We start from the raw sequence: 20,882 nt of genomic DNA, 5'->3' as shown, positions 1-20,882 counted from the left end.
CCACTCGAGATGACACCGCTTCCTTCTGGATGAGCCCCCCCCACCTCTAACTCTGAGTTACTCGACTCCCCGGGGGTAACAGTGGTGCCACCGGCAGGAAAACGTGGGGCTTGGTGGTTAGGGGTGGAGGGGAGATTGACGTTTTGCTGCACAGCCTTCTCTGCAGTCAGAATCGTTAAGCAGGCACGTGACCACCTTCACAAAACCGTTTCCATGCAAAGCAAAACTGAACCAAAATCTAGACATCAGGCCTCTGCAGAGCCCCTCCGGGTGGGAGCAGGGCAGCCCCCCACGGCGGGCGCCGAGCCCACACACCGGCTGCGGCTCCACAGGCCCGCGTGTGCCACCCACGGCGTCCGGAGTCAGGCGCGCAGACCTGAGCACCGGCGGGCTGTCCCGGGAGAGCAGGAAACAGGCACCGTGACCGCCACGGCCACGTCCGAGGGACAGGTGGCAAGAGGTGCAAATTAAATGGTGCAGCTGCGAGAAGCACCAGCCCAGCCGGGAGACGCGGTCCCCAGCAGGGCCGCCACCGGCGGAGACGGGGGATGGCTGGGGACACCCAACACCTGCACTCTGGGAGCCCCGGGAGTTCTTTCTGGTGGCCCGGGCTGAAGAAAGCCCTCGAAGGGTACAGCTGCCAGCCCACCTGCCACTCTGACAGCCACAGACCACTGCCTGACCAGCCTCCCCCCCGGGCACACGGCGCCTGAGCTTCTGTCTGGAGCGTGTCCTCCGACCAGGGCTACCACACTGAAAAGTACAGACACGGTTTGCACGGGACATAATCACACTAAAAATCACCCCTACGTGTCTGGAATTCAAGTTTAACGGGGTGTCACGTGTTTTCTGTTGGCCCTCCTGGTGCCATACGCGCCCCTCTCAGCTTCACCACGGATCGCCGCCCCATGGACGCAGGACCAGGAGTTGGCTGAGCCACGAGTGACCGAGCTGGGTGAGGCTCCACCCACAGGGGCAGTGCTGTGCAGGTGCGGGGAGGGGCTGGGCACGGAGGACGAGGTGGGCCCCCTGCGGGAGGACACCCCCGTGACAGGAGGACCCTTGCAGGAACTCGGGAGGTTGAAGGTGGAGAGGCCGGCCTGAAAAACGGCCCGAGACTATAGAAGTCGGGGGGCTGAGGGGCCGGAACCCGGTGTGGAGGGATCCCCAGGACAGGGAGCCCACACACGGGGAGCCCAGCACAGAAAGGCCGTCCGGGGAAGCTAGCAGAAGACACGGCACACGGGGGCCTGCTCATCACGAGAGTCACGAGATCCCGTCCTCGTCGTCCCAGCCTGACAGGTACAGAAGGACGTCAGTGCTCGAGGCCGCGGAGCTGATAACCTCCAGGGCCAGGACCAGAGCCGGTGCCTAGACTGGACTTCGTCACACAGCTCACAGCTTGGGATGCGTTTAGGACTCGAATCACAAGCGCTGGGATGAGAAAGGAAGGCCCAGCCAGGCCTAGGGGAAGGGAAAGGAGGGAAGCAGGGAGGGTGGAGGAGGGGGCAAGGCTAGGACACGCTGTGCCAGCACATGCGTCTGACCCGCACCCCGACTCTGGGGTCGCACTCGGCAGGGGCCACAGAGCCTCCCAGCCGCCCCCGACTCCCAGGCCCATGGAGTCCCAGCGACGGCTCGGGCCATCCCCATACTGAGCCGCTGGGGCCCAGGAGGGCTGCACCGGCCACGGAGCAGAGCCGGGCCACCTGTGAGCAGGGGCAGGGCCAACGTGCCGGCCGTGCATCACCCAGCCCGCTGCTGTCAGCTCCTCGTTGTTCTGATTTCCCGAGGACCCCGTGCTGCCGTGATCGACGGTCTTCCTGACAGTCCACCTTCCTCTGCGGAAAACCGCCTCCCGGCCCTGGTGGGATGCTCGGCCCCAAACACGGGGTGCGACACTGACTCCCGCTGCGGTAACACCAGCTGCCACTCACCCGCCCGCCACGGGGTCCCAAGGCAAGCAAGTCGCCAGCTACACAGAAGATGTAAAGAATCATGATTTAGCAACCCAGGCTGCATCTTCTCCCCTTTATTCTCCATCTCGGGCTTACGCTTCTGGTTTTTTATTTAAAGACCCTCCTCTGGCCCGTCTCCCCTGAAATGGTACAAGCTGCTGGGGAGGGTTTTCTCCTTTCATAGTACTTGCAGCTTTTTGTAAGACTGTCTTGGCGTGATCTTATGTCTGGTGAGTCACAGCACCACAGAATGACAAGAATGACACGCACAGGCACAGCAGCAGGGCTCTCCCTCGGGCCCGGGCATCCCCTCCGGATCCAGGGTCATCTTCTGAAAACACAGCCTGGTCTGAGACCCGCCCTGACTCTGGGGCCTGCACGTCTCACTCCACCCTGCCCTTTGAGTGGCTGCTCCCCCCCAGCCCCCCTCCGCTGAGGGAGGAGGACACCAGCCTTGGCCTGGGAAGTCCTGCTCTCTCCAGGTACAGAGCACAGGTGTGGTCACCGCCCCAGCCCAGCTGTCCAACTGCTGCTGGCACAGTGCCTGCACCTGGGCTGCCCTGGCTGCATGCCACCCACCGCCACCTCGCGCCTGCGCAGCGTGTTTTTGTCCCAGAGCCCTGGGCACGTGCCCGGGGACCTCCAACAAAGCAGGCTGCATGGGACAGAGGAGCTAACCCTCCTGGGCACAGATTTCAGCCAGGCCTCCGCGTGCTACACCCATGGCCACACCTCCTACCGAACCGTCCCCAGGCCGAATCCCCTGCCGGGTCCCTCCTGACCACACCTGTCCAATCCCACTCCAGTCTCAGTAGTGAGCAAGTGAAATGCCTCAGCCCAACAGGCGGCGGGCCTCCAAGGTCTGGCCTTTACTCAAACACACAAAAGCGAAGCTTGTGCCCCTTTCAAGGAACCGCGTCGTGAAATGACAGGAACGCAGTAAGGGCCGGACAGGTTACCCAACATTGGGTCTGAGAACCGAATCCAGATGAAACCCTCTCCCGAAACCTCCTGTGTAAGTAAATGGATCAATCAAATAATCCACAGCTGTTACAGGCTGAGTTGGGTCCCGCAAAATTCACATGGTGCAGCCCTAACCCCGGTGTCTGAGAACGTGATGTATTTGGAGACACGGCCTTGAAGTTAAGTGAGGTGATCTGGGTGGGCTCTAATCCAGCGGAAGAGAAGACAAAGACACAGACACACAGGGGACGACCACGTGAGGACACAGGGAGCAGGAGGCCGGTCTGTCCCCGTGACCCAAGGAGACTGAGATACGGCCAGACGCCTTCAGACAGGAATGATCTAGAGGTGAGTCTGGCCTCGCCACCCGTGGCCGCTAACCGCTCCCTCTCTGCCACAGGGAGAAGGTGAGAAGGAGGGCGGAGAGCAGACCACCAGCCTGTGGAAGAACAAAGCAGATCGCATATCTGGGGTGGCGGCAGGAATGTGGCACAGTATTTTTTACAGTCTTACTGGAAAAATGAATTCAAACTGAGCTTTGTCTAAGCACCCCCTCGCGGTTTGGAACCCGGAGGAAGGACATAAACGAAGCGTGCTGATAAATGACGGGGCATTAAGCTGCGAGGAGGTGTCCAGCGGGCTGCTCTGGGGATCGAGTCTTATTTAACATCTTCATTAGCGATCTGGAAGGAGCAGTAAACAGCACATTAATTAAATTTCCAGATGATGCTAAATTTGGAGGTGCTACAGAAAGTCAATGAGGGCAGAGATACGATGCAGATGGGACCCAAAGAGGTTAGTCAGGAGTGTAAGACACAGTTCAGCACAGGATCTCAAAAAAAAAAAAGAAGCTAATTAAAACACGCCCTGTATTCTGGAATCCTGCCTCATTTCTAGAAGATGACTGCGTGAGAACAATGAAGGCATCCCGTGCTGTCCGGACCCTCAGCATTCAAGCCCTCACTGTCCAGGACCAGACATCTAAGGGACTCAACCATGCTCAGAGGACCCTGACAGTCCGAATGTCCTGACCTGCTGTTCAAAACTCATAAGCCAAAACAGATTCTGGTAACAGAGTCAGTCACCTGAATCCCCAAGAGTGCGTCCAAAGTCAGACTGCACCGATAAACCTGTCCGAGTGCATGGCAGCCCCAATCTGGAAGGACAGGACGTCCTGCTTACAGTCAGGGACCCTGTGCCGACAGGGATAATGCCAAAGAAGTGAGGACGCTGGGACCTACCCTAGCTACAAGATATCTGGGGCTATAAAACAGAACTATATTTCTGAAGAGACAAAGGGACCTGTGCTTGAGATCTTTGATCTCACTGGCCTCTAAGCTCTAATATTTCTACGTTGTTACAAACATCACTCAAAAGTGGTGACCACGATATCTCTATCCTTCATGACAAAACCAAGAAGTAAACGCTTTTATAACAGGGCATGTTTACACAACTCTTCCCCCAGAAACAACAACCTTAAAGCCTAATAACCTATAAGGCAGGTACTCTGGAACCAAGCTGCACAGATCCAAATCCTGGTTCCACTACTAACAGGTGCTGCTAGCCTGGCAAATCACATTAAGAAATTCCTCACTGGAAATATGCGAACAACAACAGAAGAATAAACTGGATACTCTGCTGTCCACATGTTCACTGCAGCTTGACTTCCAACAGCCCAGACGTGGAAACAATCTGTGTCCACGGAAGGATGAACGATGGATGAACGAATAGAGACTGTGACGTGAGTGTGTGTGTGTGTGTGTGTGTGTGTGTATACCCCAATGTGTATATGTACATTTATGTATATGTGTGTGTACCACAATGTGTTTATGTATATCTAAGTATATGTGTGTGTTTATACCACAATGTGTACATGTACACCTACGTATGTGTGTATACCACAATATGTATACGTACATCTATGTATACGTGTGTGTACCACAATGTGTCTATGTGTATCTACGTATGTGTGTATACCACAATATGTATATGTATATCTACATATGTGTATATGCCATAATGTGAATATGTACGTCTACGTGTATGTGTGTATGTGTGTACTTCAATGTGTATATGTACATCTACGTATGTGTGTATACCACAATGTGCATACGTACATCTACACGTATGTATGTGTATACCACAATGTGTATATGTACATCTACGTATATGTGTGTATACCACAATGTGTATATGTACATCTATGTATATGTGTGTGTACCACATGTGTTTATGTAAATCTACGTATACGTGTGTTTATACCACAATGTATATATGTGTATCTACATGTGTGTATATGCCACAATGTGAATATGTACATCTACGTATGTGTGTGTATACCACAATGTGCATACGTACATCTACATATGTGTGTGTGTACACCACAATGTGTATATGTACATCTATGTATATACGTGTATATACAATATGTATATGTACATCTACGTATATGTATGTATACAATACACGTACGTATATGTGTATGTACATATGTATCTACATACGTGTGTGTATACACAATATGTATATAGACCTCTATGTATGTGTGCATATACCAATGTGTACATGCACATCTATGTATATTTGTACGTACACCACAATGTGTATATGTACATCTACGTATGTGTGTGTATACCACAATGTGTATATCTACGTGTGTGTGTGTGTATACACATATAGTAAAGCCTTGGTTTGCGAGCATCATTCATTCTGGAAACATGTTTGTAATCCAAAGCACTTGTATATCAAAGTGAATTTCCCAATAAAAAATAGTGGAAACTCAGATGATTCGTTCCACAACCCTAAAATATTCATATAAAAATTATTACAATAGCGTAAGATTCCTCAAAATAATACAAAATACAAAGAAAAACAACCTGCACTTACCTGGAAAGCCTGTGTGGCTGGTGTGAGGAAGACAAGAGAAGGGAGGGTTACTGTGAAGGACGACTTTCACCATCACTAACAGAATCACTGCTCTCTGTTGGTTCAATGGAATCTTTTTCTGTGCAACTTTAACAAGGAACCTATCCAATGACACTTGCCTTTGTCTCCTTCTGAGGATTTTGCAGAAAAGTGACATTGCATTGACGATCACCCCCAATCCCACAGAGGGAGACAGAGACAGAGACAGACAGAGAGAGAGACAGAGAGAGAGAGAGAGAGAGAACCATTGACTCAGTTGTGATCATGTGACATTCCACGCTACGTACCACTCGTATTGCAAGACACCTTTCGTTTATCGAGTTAAAATGTATTAGAAATGTTTGCTTGTCTTGCAGAACGCTCACAGAACAAGCTACTCGCGATCCAAAGTGTCATTGAACATGTACACACACACCACATACAAGGAAATATGATTCCGCCATATGTGACAACGTGGATGGACCCTGAGAGCATTACACAGCAAGTGAAATGAGGCAGACAGAGAAGAGCAAACACCGTACGATCTCACTTATCGTGGAATCTTAAAAATAAAGAAACTAGCTCATGGGTACGGAGAACACACTGGCTGCTGCAGGCAGGGAGGGGTGGGGCGCGGAGTCCGGTGAAAGCGGTCAAAAGGACCAACTCCAGTAATGAGTAAGTCAGTCCCGGGGGTGGGCGCACAGTGAGTTGACGACACTCTAGTGCGCACTCCCCAGCTGCTAAGAGAGTAGATCTTGGACGACCTCATCACAAGACACAAAACAAAGCGCGTGTGTCACTGCGCCTAGTGACGGTGCCGAGCAGACTTACCGTGGGGACCGTGGGGATCCCTGCACAATACATGCACCCAAGCGCACTTTAATACAGCGTTACACGTCCATCATATCCAAAAAGAAAAGCCGGGAAAACATTTTAAAGTAAACTTAAAAACTAGATAATCTACATAATGCACTCAGCCCCGGCCTGGTACCTAAACACTAAATGGTCAACGTCCCCATCACCATCGTCCTCACCGTCCTGTGCCCACATGTTTACACGGGGACGGTGAGGGTAAAAGCCAAGTAATGACCCCGCGGCCCACGTACCCCACCCGCAAGGGGGGTCCGGCCTGACGCAGGTCTCTGGGCGGGGCCTCCCGCTCCCTGTCCGTCTCCGCCCACGCTCCAAGCGCTCCACGCGCACTCTCCGCGCTCTGTACACACAGCACTCTGCACACACACCCTCTGCACACATACAGCACACTCTCCGCACGCTCTGCACACACACACGGCGCTCACAGCACACTCTCCACAAGCTACATGCACAGCACGTACTGCCCACAGTTAGCACACACCCTCCAGGCACACAGCATGAACACTCTTCCCACACTCCACATACTCTCAACACATTCAGCACACGCACACCATATACCCTCAACACACACCGGGCACGCACAGCTCGCAGCACACATACCACACACATAGCACGCTCCACCTGCACAGCACGCACAGCCGATACCCCAGTACACGCGGCGCACAGGGAACGCACACGCGCGCGCACACACCCGGCGCACGCACTCAACTGCGAGCCCATCTGGGCTTCCGCCTCCAGCATGAAATCAGCAGCTGACACCTCGGTTAGCGCACAGCTATTCCAGCAAAGAGAGGTCCAGCGACTCTATTCTCGTCAGTCACAGAAGAACGGGAGCCCACAGAATGTTCAAGTGCTAAAATGGAACACAGAACGTCTTCATTTCAAAACACGCTTTACTTGGTACGGCGTGAAGACGAAAGACGGGTGCTCGTCCGTATGACACCTGCGCGGACGCGGGCTCTCAACGAGCCCGCCGCGGGAGGAAGCCGGCCGGTCCCCAGCCCCGAGGGGCTCCCTGGAGGGGCTCCCCAGGGGCGGTCTCTTGTGACCATCCCCAACTTCTTTCCTTTCTGCTTCTCCGCACCGGGACCACGAGAACACCTCTCACCTGTCCTCACCGCGCACTTGGGAAGAAGCGCTCCACCCCGTCCGCGCACAAGACAGAGTAAGCTCTCGCCGGAGACCGACAGCCCGTGTGCAGCCCGTGTGCCGCGGAAATGACAGGATCTGGGGTGCAGGGCGCCTCCCCGGCTCCTCTCCTCAGCTGGCGCACCGCCTGACGGCGATCTCGGTGATTCTACCCCGGCCTCTCGTGTGCCCCGCTCCTCCAGGGTCTCAGCCGTCATCTCAAAATTATGGTCCCCCCCGGAGAGACCTTAAAAGAATTCTTCTCCAAGGAAAACCTACTTCCTCCCTGAGTTTATTTGCATAAAATAGCCATTTAAACTCAAAAATGCAATTTTCTAATTCGACGCAGAGATAAGATAACGGGTAAACGGCAGCTTTCAACAGAAGCCATGGCATCCTGGTCCACGGCTTCCAGAAAGCCCTCGGCTGGAGGCTCAGGAGAGCCCCAGGAATCGACCAGTGCAGCGTCCTCGTTCCAGACAACGGGGAAGGTGACACACCTGGAACCAGGCAGGCTGAGGACACTGCCCACCAGGCTCCCCCGCAAGGAACAGAAGGAACAGAAGCCAGTCTCAGTTTACTTCTCAACCAAGAAGTTGAAAATCTCAACCAAGCCCCACAGACATATGGGCCCTGTCTCGTAGAGTCCCCATCCGCGCCCAAAGGACACCGGTTCCTCTTAAAAACAGTGTCCTCACAGGCAATTATCCAGAGTGCCCAAATCGCGAGGGGTGTCCCAACACCCGACCCCAGAGTGGCCCACATCAGGGTGAGGCCCGGCCCACTCCTCATTCCCCTCCTGCTCTCCGCGGTGCCACGGCCTCAGGGCCTGCACAGAGCTCGGACTGTGCACACGTGGAAAGGATCCTGACTCGGTTTCGGAAGCACACTAACCGAACAGGCCACGTCAGCACTGCCTCCGCGTCTGCCCCGTGGGCCACGGCTCTAGAGCCTGGTACCCGGACTCTCGTCTTTTCGTCCTCAACTTTCAGCGCTCCATCTCAAGCGCAACAGAAAATCAATCAATCATTCATGATAGTTTTAAAATCTGGAGTGAGAACACATGTCCACAACTGGAAACCCCTCCTAAATTGATTTGTGACCTCGGGACAAACTAGGAGCATCTAAGCCCTTCTGTGCATCGAACTCCAACTTAACAGACAGGCTGTCTGCAACAGTGGGAGGTGCCACCCGGAGCCAGAATCCAGGGCCCAAAACAAGTGACACCCAGGAAGTGATCCGTGCCACAGCCTGTTACCGTAGGGGCTGCTGACGATGCAGGGACAGTGTGGCTACAATGATTTTCATTAGTTTAAACGCAGGTGCTCACAATCCCCATACCCAGTCTGTAAGTGGCAGACGTCACCAACATGCAGGAACAATGAATCCTACATAACCTCTGACTCTGGGAATTCAGACACTAGCAGAGAAGCTAAATCACACCATGGCTCCTTTCTACTAAAACTCCCTAGCCACTGAAGACCCCAGATAATCTCTCAGAATGATACACTCTCATCCCGTCGCTGCAAGGATTCCACACGGGCATGCCGGGAAGCCTGGAATGGAAATTGTGGGGCCGGAGAAACGCCCCCCCCGGTCAGTGGGGCCCAGGGCCCGATCCCCGAGCAGTCTCTGATGTGCCACCATCGGTGATGCGGGAAGCATGTAGCCTCAAGGGGGAGAAAGGACCCCAGCAGCCCCTGCGTCTCAGGAGGCCCATTGCAGAGCCAACGCCCACGGGGTGCCTGGGCTCTTCCTGGGCCGTGTCACCTGAAGGGCCATGCCCAACACCATCCTCATGCCGAATTCAAGCCTTCGTGCCTCGGCGCACTGGCCCTCTGAACGTGACACTGAGCCAAGTCTCCCCGTGCTCAGGCTTCCCGAAATAGAAGGGGACCGGCCTTTGCCAGAAACGCTTTTCTCCCTGCGAAGAGTGCACTGACATTCGCCCTTAGGGGCAGGACAGGTGCAGCGGGAAGGTCGGGGATCTGCAGGGGCAAGGCCCAGGCACAGGGCATGGCGCCCACCCCCGGTCCACCAGGGCTGGTCAGGTGACCTCTATAAGTCTGTTTTCTCATCTGTGACATGGGGACAGGGACAGAAGGCGCCTCTCGTCTTGCGGGGGGTTAGAAACGATCCAGGAGAGAGCTCAGCGTGGTGCTCGGCACAGAGAACGTGCCAGGCATTAGCACACAGCAGGGATCAGTCTGCACACTCTCCCCAGATCCCGAGTCAAGGCCTGAACATGGAAGAAAACTAGACAAACAGCACCAGGGCCAGAGCAAGACAGAACAACGTTAACAAGTTCCATAATGACACCATCGCAGACACTGCAATTCTCAGGGCAGTCCAGGTACATCCTGTGGGTGCCAACAGCTCCGTGGAGTCGAGGAAGGAGCAACTCTCCCCGTTCTACAGATGAGGAAACAGAGGCTCAGAGACCGGAAACAGCCCCGCTGACGTGCTGACGGGGGGACCACACGCACGTGAGCTCATGAGTCACTGCTCTTGGAACGATTTCCAGCTTCTCCGCCTCCCGAAGGTGCAGCCAAGCCAAAGTGGAGACAGCATCTATTTCCAAGGGTTTACACTGACCCTTCGAGGAGGTTTCCGAGATTCTTCCAGAGGACACTGTCCTCAGCCGGACTGCTCCAGCCTCACAGCCATCCGCACCCTGTCGTGCTGGCCCCGCTGAGCCGGGAGCCCGGCTGGAGGCTGGGGTGGTGGGAGGAGGGAGCTTTCGTGAGGGGGCGTTTCCAAGGGTAAGCGGGAGCTCAGGATGTGTGGGAGGGAGGGAGAGCACAGGCAGGTGAAGCATGGGAAGGCAGAGGCTCGGGGGGGACACTTGGGGGGACATGCCGAGATGCCCCCTCTAAAGGGCACTTGCACCTGGGTCCCCACTGCCCGCTGACACAGGTCCCCCAGCACCTGGGGTCTGGCCCTGCTCCCTGCTGCATCCGGGGCCTTGAGGGCTGAGAGAGTCCCTCTGGGAGCCTGGGGTCGGGGGTCAGGGGTCAGGGATCAGGGAACTGAGCTCAGTACCGGCCCGGGTAAGAACACCCGACCACCTGGGGCACCTCAGTGAGATGCTGGCAGGGAGCCCGAATCTGCCACGTGCTTTTCGAGCAAGGTCTTCTTCGTATCTGTGACGGTATCTAGAACACCGTCTGCAAAGTGCAGGGAAGCTTGTAAATCGGCTGAGGACGCCGCCAACCGGGACCCGGGGCGGGGGGGGAACCAGAGTGACAGGAGGACGCTGGTGCCCCCTGCTGCCCAAGGAGGGGCCCTGGCGCACGCGCACGCGCACGCACGCGCGCACACAAACACACACACCCCCCAGTGTAAGGGGACACACAAAAAGTACACACACTCACTGAGAAAACAAGGAAAAGAATGCAGCAAAGTCACAGTGTCTTTTTTTTTTTTTTTTTTTAGTTCTTTGTGTTTCTTTATTTTAGAGACAGAGAGAGAGACAGACAGAGCCCGAGTGGCAGAGGATCAGGGAGAGAGGAATCCAAAGCAGGCTCCAGGCTCCGAGCTGTCAGCACAGAGCCCAGCTCAGTGCTCAGACCCACGAACCGTGAGATCGTGACCTGAGCCGAAGTCGGCTGAGCCCCCCAGGTGCCCCTGAAGTCACAGTGTCTTAAACGAGCTGCGTGCTCAGCTTCTAGGCAGCGCGGGCGCTCCTTCTCAAGGAACCTTCGAGCACGTGGGTGAGAGCGGGACTCTGAGGCAGGAGTCAGGACGCGCACGGGGCTCGTGCTCTCACGGAAGCATGCTGTCCAGGGCAGCCAGGAGGGGAAAGAGGTCAAGGGAGTACCCACAGCGCCAAAGGCAGAGCGCCATGAGGAAGAAACATCCCGAGTGTTGTCCCCGTGTGACCAGGATGCCTCCAGGCCACGGCAATACCGCCCCTCCGGGGTGAGCGTCGGGGGGAGGACTGAAGGCAGCCCTCGTCCGCAGTGTGGCCCGCTGTCCCCCGAGGGGGCCCCACGCCTACCGTCCGGGCTCTACAGTACAACCTCCCTCCTCCCACGTGCCCTGGCTGTGCACACGTGGAAAGCTGTCCCCCATGCTGACACATCCTCTGTGTGAAACTATCAGCAACGGAAGCTGGCGTTTTGCTCCCAGAAAAACAGAGAAAGACCCAGAAGAGCTCACTGTCACGCAAGTCTGCCCCCACCACCCACACTCCGAGGACACGGCTCCCTAACTGTCCCAGGTGAGGGCCACCATCACGTCGGCGGCAACCACAGATCCCTAGGGACAGTCCGTGACAGTCCACGCCCCTCGCTTGCTCCTACACGACACGGACGGAAGCCAGCACAGGCGGGTGTGGCGTCCGGAAGCAGAGAAGCAGGAGTATTTACATCACGTTAGCCTACAGCCAGTCCACGGTCATTTGCTTGGACAGCGTGAAGAGAATGTAACTCTAGAGGCTTCTGCCTGCAGGTGGTGGCTACTCGGGCTGTACGAGCAGAGCTGCTGTCTGGCACCGCTCGTGGGAAGGACGAGACAAGGTACGCAGAGAAGGTCCTCGTCTGCATGTTTTAAAATGAGCTGCGAGTCAATCCAATTCCGCGCTTTCACTGACAAGGCCACTGTGATGTCCCAATGTGTGTGAGTGTGTGTGTGTGCACACACACAGGAGTTCTACCACAGTGCAGACTTCCACCAATTTGAGAGGCAGTTCGCACGCCGCACCACATGCATGTAATTTAGACACAGTTGTTCACGACAAACATGATGCCCAGATGCTCCAGGAGAGGACACCGTGCCACGTGGGTTCCGTTTCCTGATGCCGCACACGAGCCCACTTTTGCCTGGTCCGTTCCTCCTCCACCCAGTAAGATCCACAGGGAAGAGTTTCAGGACACGAGTGAAGGGGACGCAGACAACAACCTTAAACCGGGACAATTCTCTGCTAGAAACAGGTCCCCCCAGCCCTGGGACCCGCGCCACCTCTGCCCGTCGGCCCTCCCTCCCGCTCTCTGCCCTCAGCGGCCCCTCCACTGGCGGGAAGACTCAGGGCCTGGGGACATGGCTCGGAGGCCCGCGGTCTCTCGATTGAAAGATGCTCCCGCTGCCCGGAATGTTGCGGAGACCGACGGGAACAGAAAGAGGAACCAAGCAGGGCACGGACATGCGCGTGAGGGGCAGCGAAGGGCAGGTGGGTCTCTGCGGTGTTGACACCCACGAGCCGGAAGATGACCACGACCGGGACACGTGTGACACCTGCACAGAGCCCCCGACCAGCCCAGACGCTAAGGGGGGGGGCAGCACGATACGAGACCGGCATCGCTGGGGGTCAAAGGGCACGGTGTGGTTGCAGCCTTTAACCCAAGTCTGGGTCACCCTGGGCCTGAGCCACGCGTGACGCGCTGCGGTGCGGAAGCCTCACGACCGGTGGGGAGCTCAGAGCGGAGCCCGGCCCACGCGTGTCCAGGTGCAAGCACGCACACGCGCACTCGCTCTGCAGCCTGCACCGGGCACGAAGCCCGCAGGGCGAGCATACACCCTGACTGAGCTGTTCCGGAGGCATCTGACGGGAGCCGTCTGGGCCTCATGCCAGGAGCGGGACGTGCGCGGACCAGCGGTGCGGATCAGGTGGGAGCCACGAAGGGCTTCGGAGCTCGAGGGGCTGGGGCCGCGCGGGGAGGAGGCGAGCGAGAGCCGGAGAGCGTTCGCGGCATTTCTCGATGGCAATGAGCGTGCCCCGCAGGACTGAAACCTCGGAGACCTGCCTGTGGCAGGAGAGAGCTGAGCTCCCAGGACTGGGCCACGAACGCCACGAGAAACGGGTCTTTCTTCCCAGAGAGGCTGCCGGATGAGGCAAGCACGGCACAGAAGGGCTGGCCGCCAGCATGGAGCCGCGGCAGAGCAGGCCGGGCTTCCTGAGGCCCCGACCGCAAAGCGCCCCGCCCCCGCCCGCGGATAGCCGGGGCGAGGCCACCACCAACCTGGGGCTTAACCCGACAGCTGCTCACAGCCCGGCTGACGGCCAGCTCCCGTCTACACCCGGGACCTGGGACCCAGTTCTGCCAGGAAGTGGACCCGACACCCGGGGCGCAGGCCTGAGGCCCCGACAGAGAACCAGCGAGGCCGAGCCGCCTCGCGACCATGGGGACGGTGCAGGGGACGACATGCCGTGTCCGTGGCACCTTCCTGTGCAGCCCACAAAACCACAGGGGCCCGGGGACGTAAGTGCAGGCTGCCAGAATCCTGGGGAGGAGGACAGACTGCCCTGCACAGCCTGCTAGAGGACACAGGCACACACGAGACGCTGCCAGCGGAGGCCCAGACGGGGAACGTTCTGGAAAGAGGACGGAGGGGCCTCGTCACGAGGCAGCAGAAACCCAGTGCCGCCACGGCAGACACGGAGGCGGCATGGCGGGCTGTGCGTGCCGGAGCCCCGGGAGCGCACGGCAGCCCGGCCTGTGTCTTGCTGCCGACTCTGGAAGGGGAGAGAAGGAACCAGGGAGGGCGGCCACAGTAGCACAAAGGAAGCCAGATCGGTGGCCGTGAGCACTCGACCCCTCCAGGAGGAGCGGTGGCTAACCTCACGAGTCTCACCGTCAGGAAAGCGCGGCAAAGGGCCCGGGTGGGCCGCCCCACGCTCGCCACGTCCAGAGGACAACAGGCCAGAGCACGGGGACAGGAGGGGTCCGTTCAGGAGGCTGGAGGGCGCAAGGACAGGGTGCGGGCTCCTGCCACCCCTGCGGGTCCCTGGCAGAGAAGGGACTGTCTCAGGGCGGCCTGTGCACACGGCTTGGTCTGACAGCCTGCATAACCCAGCTCACCTGCCAGCTTGCACCAGACGCAGGGATGGGCTGGCGCTGGTCCCCGGCCCACGTGCCCGCGGCTCCACCAAGCCGCGAGGACAGCCGGGGCGCAGGCCCAAGAGCCTGCAGGGCAGAGACGGACGGGGCGCCGGGCCGAACCCACCCCGGACCCTCCAGTGGCGTCTGCCTTTAGGAACAGTGGTGGCCAGCGGCTGCTTTGAGCCCCCACCCTCCCGTGTGGACAAAACGTCAACAGCTGTTACCCCACACCTATCCCAGCGCCCTGTGACGGGCAGATGACGTCACAGCTCCACGGGCCACAGACGGAGGGGAACGTGGCTCAGGCCCTGACCCGACAGCAGATTACACCCAGAAGCCACACGCACGCCCAGAACTGACCCTGCACTGGTGCCCGTGCCCCGGGCAGGGGCCGTCGTGGCCGAGGGTCTGAGGTGACAACCGTGCTCTGCCCAGGAGAGGGTCGAGGCCCCTGGGGCGGCAGGCACTGCTCACATACGCCAGGGGCGCGTGACAGCCACCACCGTGGGACACGTTTTTGCAGCCGGCTGCCCACGAGCGCAGGCAAGATCAACGCCCTGCTTTGAAGGGACAGCGGAAGGTGCAGGTGCCAGGACAGCACTCCCGCGACCCTGCTGCGTCTGACGGCAGGGGCAACGGGGCTCGGGAGGTAAAATCAAGGTCAGCTGAGCTTAAGTTAATCAGAAGGGGAACCGGTCCCCTTTTGAAAGTTGGGTTGAAGGTCGCTTTTCTTGAAGAGGACCACCTCTGTTTTCACTCGCAGAAACTTCTAGCGATCTCCAACCAAGGCAGGGGGCTCCGTAAGGGCGGGTGGAGGCAGAGGCACACTACCGGGTGGCAGGGGGACAACGGACCTGCAGCCATGTGCAGGCACAGCGGGCCTTACATGGAACAGCACCGGGCCGTCACAGGGAACGCACTCTGACCGTGAACAAACACCAAGTGCGCTGGGGCGTGGGGGCGTGGACGTAAGTACATCCCAAATGCGCTCCGGGAGGACTCCGGCTGTGACAGCCAGCTGACACAATGACTTTGGCCTGAGACACGGGAACAAGAAGGGGGCCCCAGCCCAACACTGAGGACGGGGGAGGAGGCAAGGTCGGAGTGGGCTCTGGGCGGCTGCTCTCGGCGGAATGAGGCAAGTCCAAGCTAAGAGTAAGAGATAAAGAACGCAAGAGGCTCAGGGGGAAAAGACCTTTCAGAAAGCAACTTTTTAACCGCGAAGAAAAGAAGTGTTAAACACAGGTGCAAGTGGAGTCACACAGAAAGACCCCTACGGAGAACCCGTGGGAACAGACAATCTAAGCAGAGGTTTCTGGAAGCAGGGCGTCCCGGGAGCCTGGCTGGTGACGGAAGAAGTCAGCCCCACACACTAACATCCGCGGCTGGGGAAGGAAGGAAGGAAGGAGACAGAGTGTGGGGCACGAGACCGTGGGGCGCTCACAAGTACCCAGCACACTGCGTGAGCGAGGGAAGCGGTCTAGAGCGTACACAGCATGGAGCACCCTTTATTCTGGCTTATGGAGAAACACGGAACGTGAGCTTCTTCCCCAAAGCCGGAATCTGAACACCACTTACTGACAGTGACAGAACGGACAATGGAGACGACGCGTGGCCGGCTGGGCGTCACAGACGTCTGGATGGACACAGACGTCGAAGGTCCCAGAGACGGGAGCGGCAAACAGCAGACCGGGCGGAAGCTGGTCGAGGAGCACGGACACCCAACACGCGTGTGTGCTGTGCGTGGGGAAGGCGTCACTGAAGACAACGTCCTGCCCTCTCCTCACCCTTTAACGGGCGTCGCACGCGGGCAGCGAGGCACAAACCGGCTGCCCTTTGTGAGCAGCACAGTTAACTAACTTAGGAGCACACCGACCTCTGCCCCTCGAGGACCCCCCGCACGTCCCTGCCCAGCCCCGAGGGGTCACAGTGCCGGGACGAGCCGGGATTCTGGGTCCTATTAACCGCGACAAGCATCCACCTGCAGAAACACAACTTCTCTGTGAGCGCAGCACCCTGACCGATCATCACATCTTGTAAACCGTGCACTGACCCCCGAGTGACGTGAGGCCCAGCTCGCGGATGCGTGGAGCTACCTGAGAATACTCACGTTTATTGTAGCAGGTGGCCAGCACACCTTTGTCCGCAGGACTGGCACTAATGTGCCAGATCTCACCCACTTGATGGAGGAGGACATTCTTATTGATAATGTTATTTTCGTCATCAAAATCGATGATGTGGATCTGCAAGTACAATAAAGGAGCACATCAGCACCTCCCCTGTCCCTTAACTGAACACGGCAATCCCAACTAATCAAATGCAGCTTTACCCCTGCAATTCACTGCTGCTCTAACCACACTGGGAGCACACACTTCTGGGAGTCCACCTGACTGTGCTTGCTCGAAAGACAGGTCTGAAACGCCTGCAGAGGATCTTTAAGACTGCAAGCTACGTAACACTGCCCCGTCATTTCCAGTCCTAAAGACACAAGACACCTAAAGCTCTGTCCCCAAGTGGCTCAGTTGGCCAGCATCAGGCCCAGAGCTGTTAGGGGTTCCGCCAATGAGCCTCGAACCCTGCACGCGGCTTAGTGGAGGGGACGGAGCTCAGGGAGCCACTGCCTGGGCAGAGCTGAGACGCCCACACCGTGCTCACGCCCGAGGGGGCAGCCACGGGGGGGGGGGGGGGGGGAGGGGTGAGATGGCGTGACACGTTCGCACACCTTACACGTCCCACAAAGGAGTCCAACAGCTGTAACAATCACACGATATATACACGAGAGTATTACATTTTAGCCACGAAAAGTTAAATCCGCTACCTCCGTGCTTTTCTGGATAAATTTTAGAGGAATAAAAGGATTTTCACGTTCACACTTTTATCAGTACCCATGTCAATGAGAAAAATAAAACATTTGTTTGAAAAATAAATTTACACGAAGAAGATATTCATGGGTGTTCGTGAAGATTTGCGTCCAGGCGCGCTCACTGTGGCATCATCACGATGAAAAGTTGTAAGTCACCTGATGTCTGGCGAAAGGGAATTGTTCACATAAATTGTAGTATCTGACTGTTAACGTAATACCGTGGAGCCATTCAGCACGCTACAAAGGACTATTTAGTGCCACGGAAAAGGGTCCGTAACATACAGTTAAGAGGAAAGAACGAACCAAGAACTGTGTGCGTGCTACGTGCAGCTTTCGTTTAAAGAGCAAGCACGCCCAAACCAGCAAAGAACCAGGAGGTGAGCAGCTTCCCCTGGGTGGGGGATAATGGCAGGTGTTCCTTTCCTTCGCTGGGGTTTGTTTCACTTCTTTTGTGTGTGATTAATATGTGTTACTTTGCAATCAGAACAAACAACGCCGTTTTAAGAAATGTTTCCATGACATCCAAAAGCCTCCACACTCTGTCCTTGTTCCAGAGAGCCTCGCTCTGTCCGTCGTGGCTTCCAGTCGCCCTGAGGGACAGCTCCGGACTCAGAATTCAAATCCCACCACCGACACCACAAGCCAGTGGGACACCGTGCCTCAGTTTCTCACATGCACACAGAGGACAGAGGATCGTGGGAAACCAAAGCCATGCCCAGCCTGGCACAGTGAAGCCAGTGCCTGCTCGACCTGCCCCCCTCTTCTGGGGGAAGAGCTTAAAAATCCGTCCTGCTTTTTTTTATGTTTAAAACTACTTTCAGTAAGTTTCTCCTGCACTCAGCACAGTGCAGTTTTCATGGTGGGCTCAAAATTTACAGATTATATGTGTGTTAGATGTGGGGCCACTATGATGTGTCACTTTTTAAAACTTTTTTTTTTTTTAATGTCTATTTTTGAGAGAGAGGGAGACAGACAGAGCATAAGCAGGGGAGGGGCAGAGAGAGAGGGAGACACAGAATCGGAAGCAGGCTCCAGGCTCCCAGCCGTCAGCACAGAGTCAAATGCGGGGCTCGAATCCACAAACCGCAAGATCAGGACCTGAACCAAAGTCAGACGCTTAACTGACTGAGCCACCCAGGCGCCCCAATGTGCCACTTTTTTTTAAAAGCGAAGGTTTAGGGGCGCCTGGGTGGCACAGTCGGTTAAGCGTCCGAATTCAGCCAGGTCACGATCTCGCGGTCCGTGAGTTCGAGCCCCGCGTCAGGCTCTGGGCTGACGGCTCAGAGCCTGGAGCCTGTTTCCGATTCTGTGTCTCCCTCTCTCTCTGCCCCTCCCCCGTTCATGCTCTGTCTCTCTCTGTCCCAAAAATAAATAAACGTTGAAAAAAAAAAAAATTTAAAAGCGAAGGTTTATTGTACTTTCTCCTTTCCACACGTGAGGGAATTTTACCTATAAACATCTTCTCCCTCCGTGGATATGTTACACATTTAAAAAGCTATTGATACTTATTAAATAATTAAGTCATTACTGAGAAAAATCTCGGGCAGCACTTAGTAAAGTTGAACACGTATGTGGCCTACGACCCGGTAGCCTACGGCTCGGTCTGCGCCCCACAGACACCCAGACAAAAGACACCCACCAGAGTGCCCACCGCGGCCTCACTCACGAGAGCCAACAACGGGACACAGCCCAGATGTCCGTGCCCAGAAGGGGGCACGGAAGTGGTGGCGTATTCACAAAACGGGCTGTGGGCACTGGAGAAGATGGCGGTGGCGGTCCCGTGGGTACGGGGTGGGGGTGGGGGTGTGCCCGAGTGGCAAGAGGCATCCGGCTGTAAGGCTACACCTTACAGACGAGTCCTCTAAAGTGAGTAGAGGCACAAAATTCTAAAGGGAGAAAAGTTCATTAGTATATCCAATGACTTACTTTTTCCAAGTTTATGTATTGGTTTGAGGGAGAGAAAGCTCCAGTGGGGGAGGGGCAGAGAGAGAGGGAGGGAGACACAGAATCCGAGGCAGGCTCCAGGCTCTGAACTGTAAGCACAGAGCCCGACTCGGGGCTCGAACTCACAAACTCATAGATCATGACCTCAGCTGAAGTCGAGTGCTTAACTGACTGAGCCACCCAGTCGCCCCTGTATCTGATGACTTAAAAATTTTGAAGAATTCCGTGATGCCAACTGAGTGGTGACGACCCATACCGGCAAGGCTGTGGGAAAATCAATACATGTCGTACATCTGAAGAATTCTTTCAAAAGATGTATTACAAAATGTTAATAGGAACTATACAAATGTTGAAATTGAAATAATTTGATTTCTTGAACTCTATCTCAAAGAATAAATGAACAACAAAAATTACGGAGCATCGTGTAGCTTTAACATGATAAATGGGGTGCCTGGGGGGACACAGTTCGTTGAGTGTCCGACTTCAGCTTCGGTCATGATCTCACAGCTCATGAGTTCGAGCCCCGCACCGGGCTCGGTGCTCACAGCTCGGAGCCTGGAGCCTGCTTCGGATTCTGTGTCTCCCTCTCTCTCTGCCCCCCTCCCCCACCTCGAGTTCTGTCTCTCTCTCTCTCAAAAATAAACATTTAAAAAAAATTTTTTTTTAGTCATGATAAAGAGCAATTATAAATACCAAAAATGTTATGAAAGCATTAAATGTTACAAGCAGAAGAGAAAATGGCATGCAATTATATAAAAGTCACATGTGAACACAGACTAAAATGCAATATACAAAATCAGGAATAATTTTTGTGTTGTTAGGGTGAACGGGAATTTTTTTTCTCCATTAACACTGAAACATGAATGAATGCACCTGCACTATTTCCTGTTCTCTAATCAATCCCTCTGCCGTGCACTAAAGCGCCAGGAGCCCCTTGCAGTGACACCACCAGAGCTCTGGCTTCAGAATTCCTGTTTGCTGGCTCAGCTGACCCCTCCCCCCGAAGAAAGCCCACGCATCCGCCCCACGCCGGCTCCCGGCGCCCCGTGTGCTGGCCTTCTCCCCTTCTGCCCAGCACTTGTGGCCGCCCGGCTCTCCTGCCCAGGCCACCTCACCCGCTGCTACGGGTCCTTCTCATCTGGGGAAGGGTCTTCCCTCCCGACAGCTCTCCGGAATGCTCTTTTCTCCTGGTGCGGACACGAGGCACATGCTGTCCACGGGCTCCAACGCTTGAGCAAAGTTGGCTCCAGGCTCCTTTCTGCACTTCCGGGCACACGGACGCAGCAGGGAGGAGGCACGAGCCCATCTCTCCCGATCTGACACGCCATAATACTACAGCCCTTAACCTTCATCTTCAAGCTCGATGGTCCTAAGACCCTTCCACATATCCTCATTTATAGTGGGTTCACAGGCAGGCCCAAAGGA

At 56.0% G+C, this 20,882-nt stretch overlaps 1 protein-coding gene across 3 annotated transcripts in view; it reads right to left on the bottom strand.

Annotated features, from left to right (window-relative positions):
* The window catches only part of EIPR1 (EARP complex and GARP complex interacting protein 1), a 120,349-nt gene that overhangs the window by 77,797 nt on the left and 21,670 nt on the right, over positions 1-20,882 (bottom strand). For 2 of the 3 annotated variants that reach the window (XM_027077789.2, XM_027077788.2), the window contains one exon: positions 16,761-16,893. The exons of the other annotated variant lie outside the window; for it this stretch is intronic. In XM_027077789.2, the coding sequence (XP_026933590.1) occupies positions 16,761-16,893 (133 nt within the window). The remainder of the gene's footprint in view (positions 1-16,760; positions 16,894-20,882) is intronic. 3 annotated transcript variants of the gene reach the window in all.

Source organism: Acinonyx jubatus, chromosome A3, assembly GCF_027475565.1.
Source record: "Acinonyx jubatus isolate Ajub_Pintada_27869175 chromosome A3, VMU_Ajub_asm_v1.0, whole genome shotgun sequence".
Taxonomy (NCBI): Eukaryota; Metazoa; Chordata; class Mammalia; order Carnivora; family Felidae; genus Acinonyx; species Acinonyx jubatus.
This window is presented reverse-complemented; position numbering and strand designations above follow the sequence as displayed.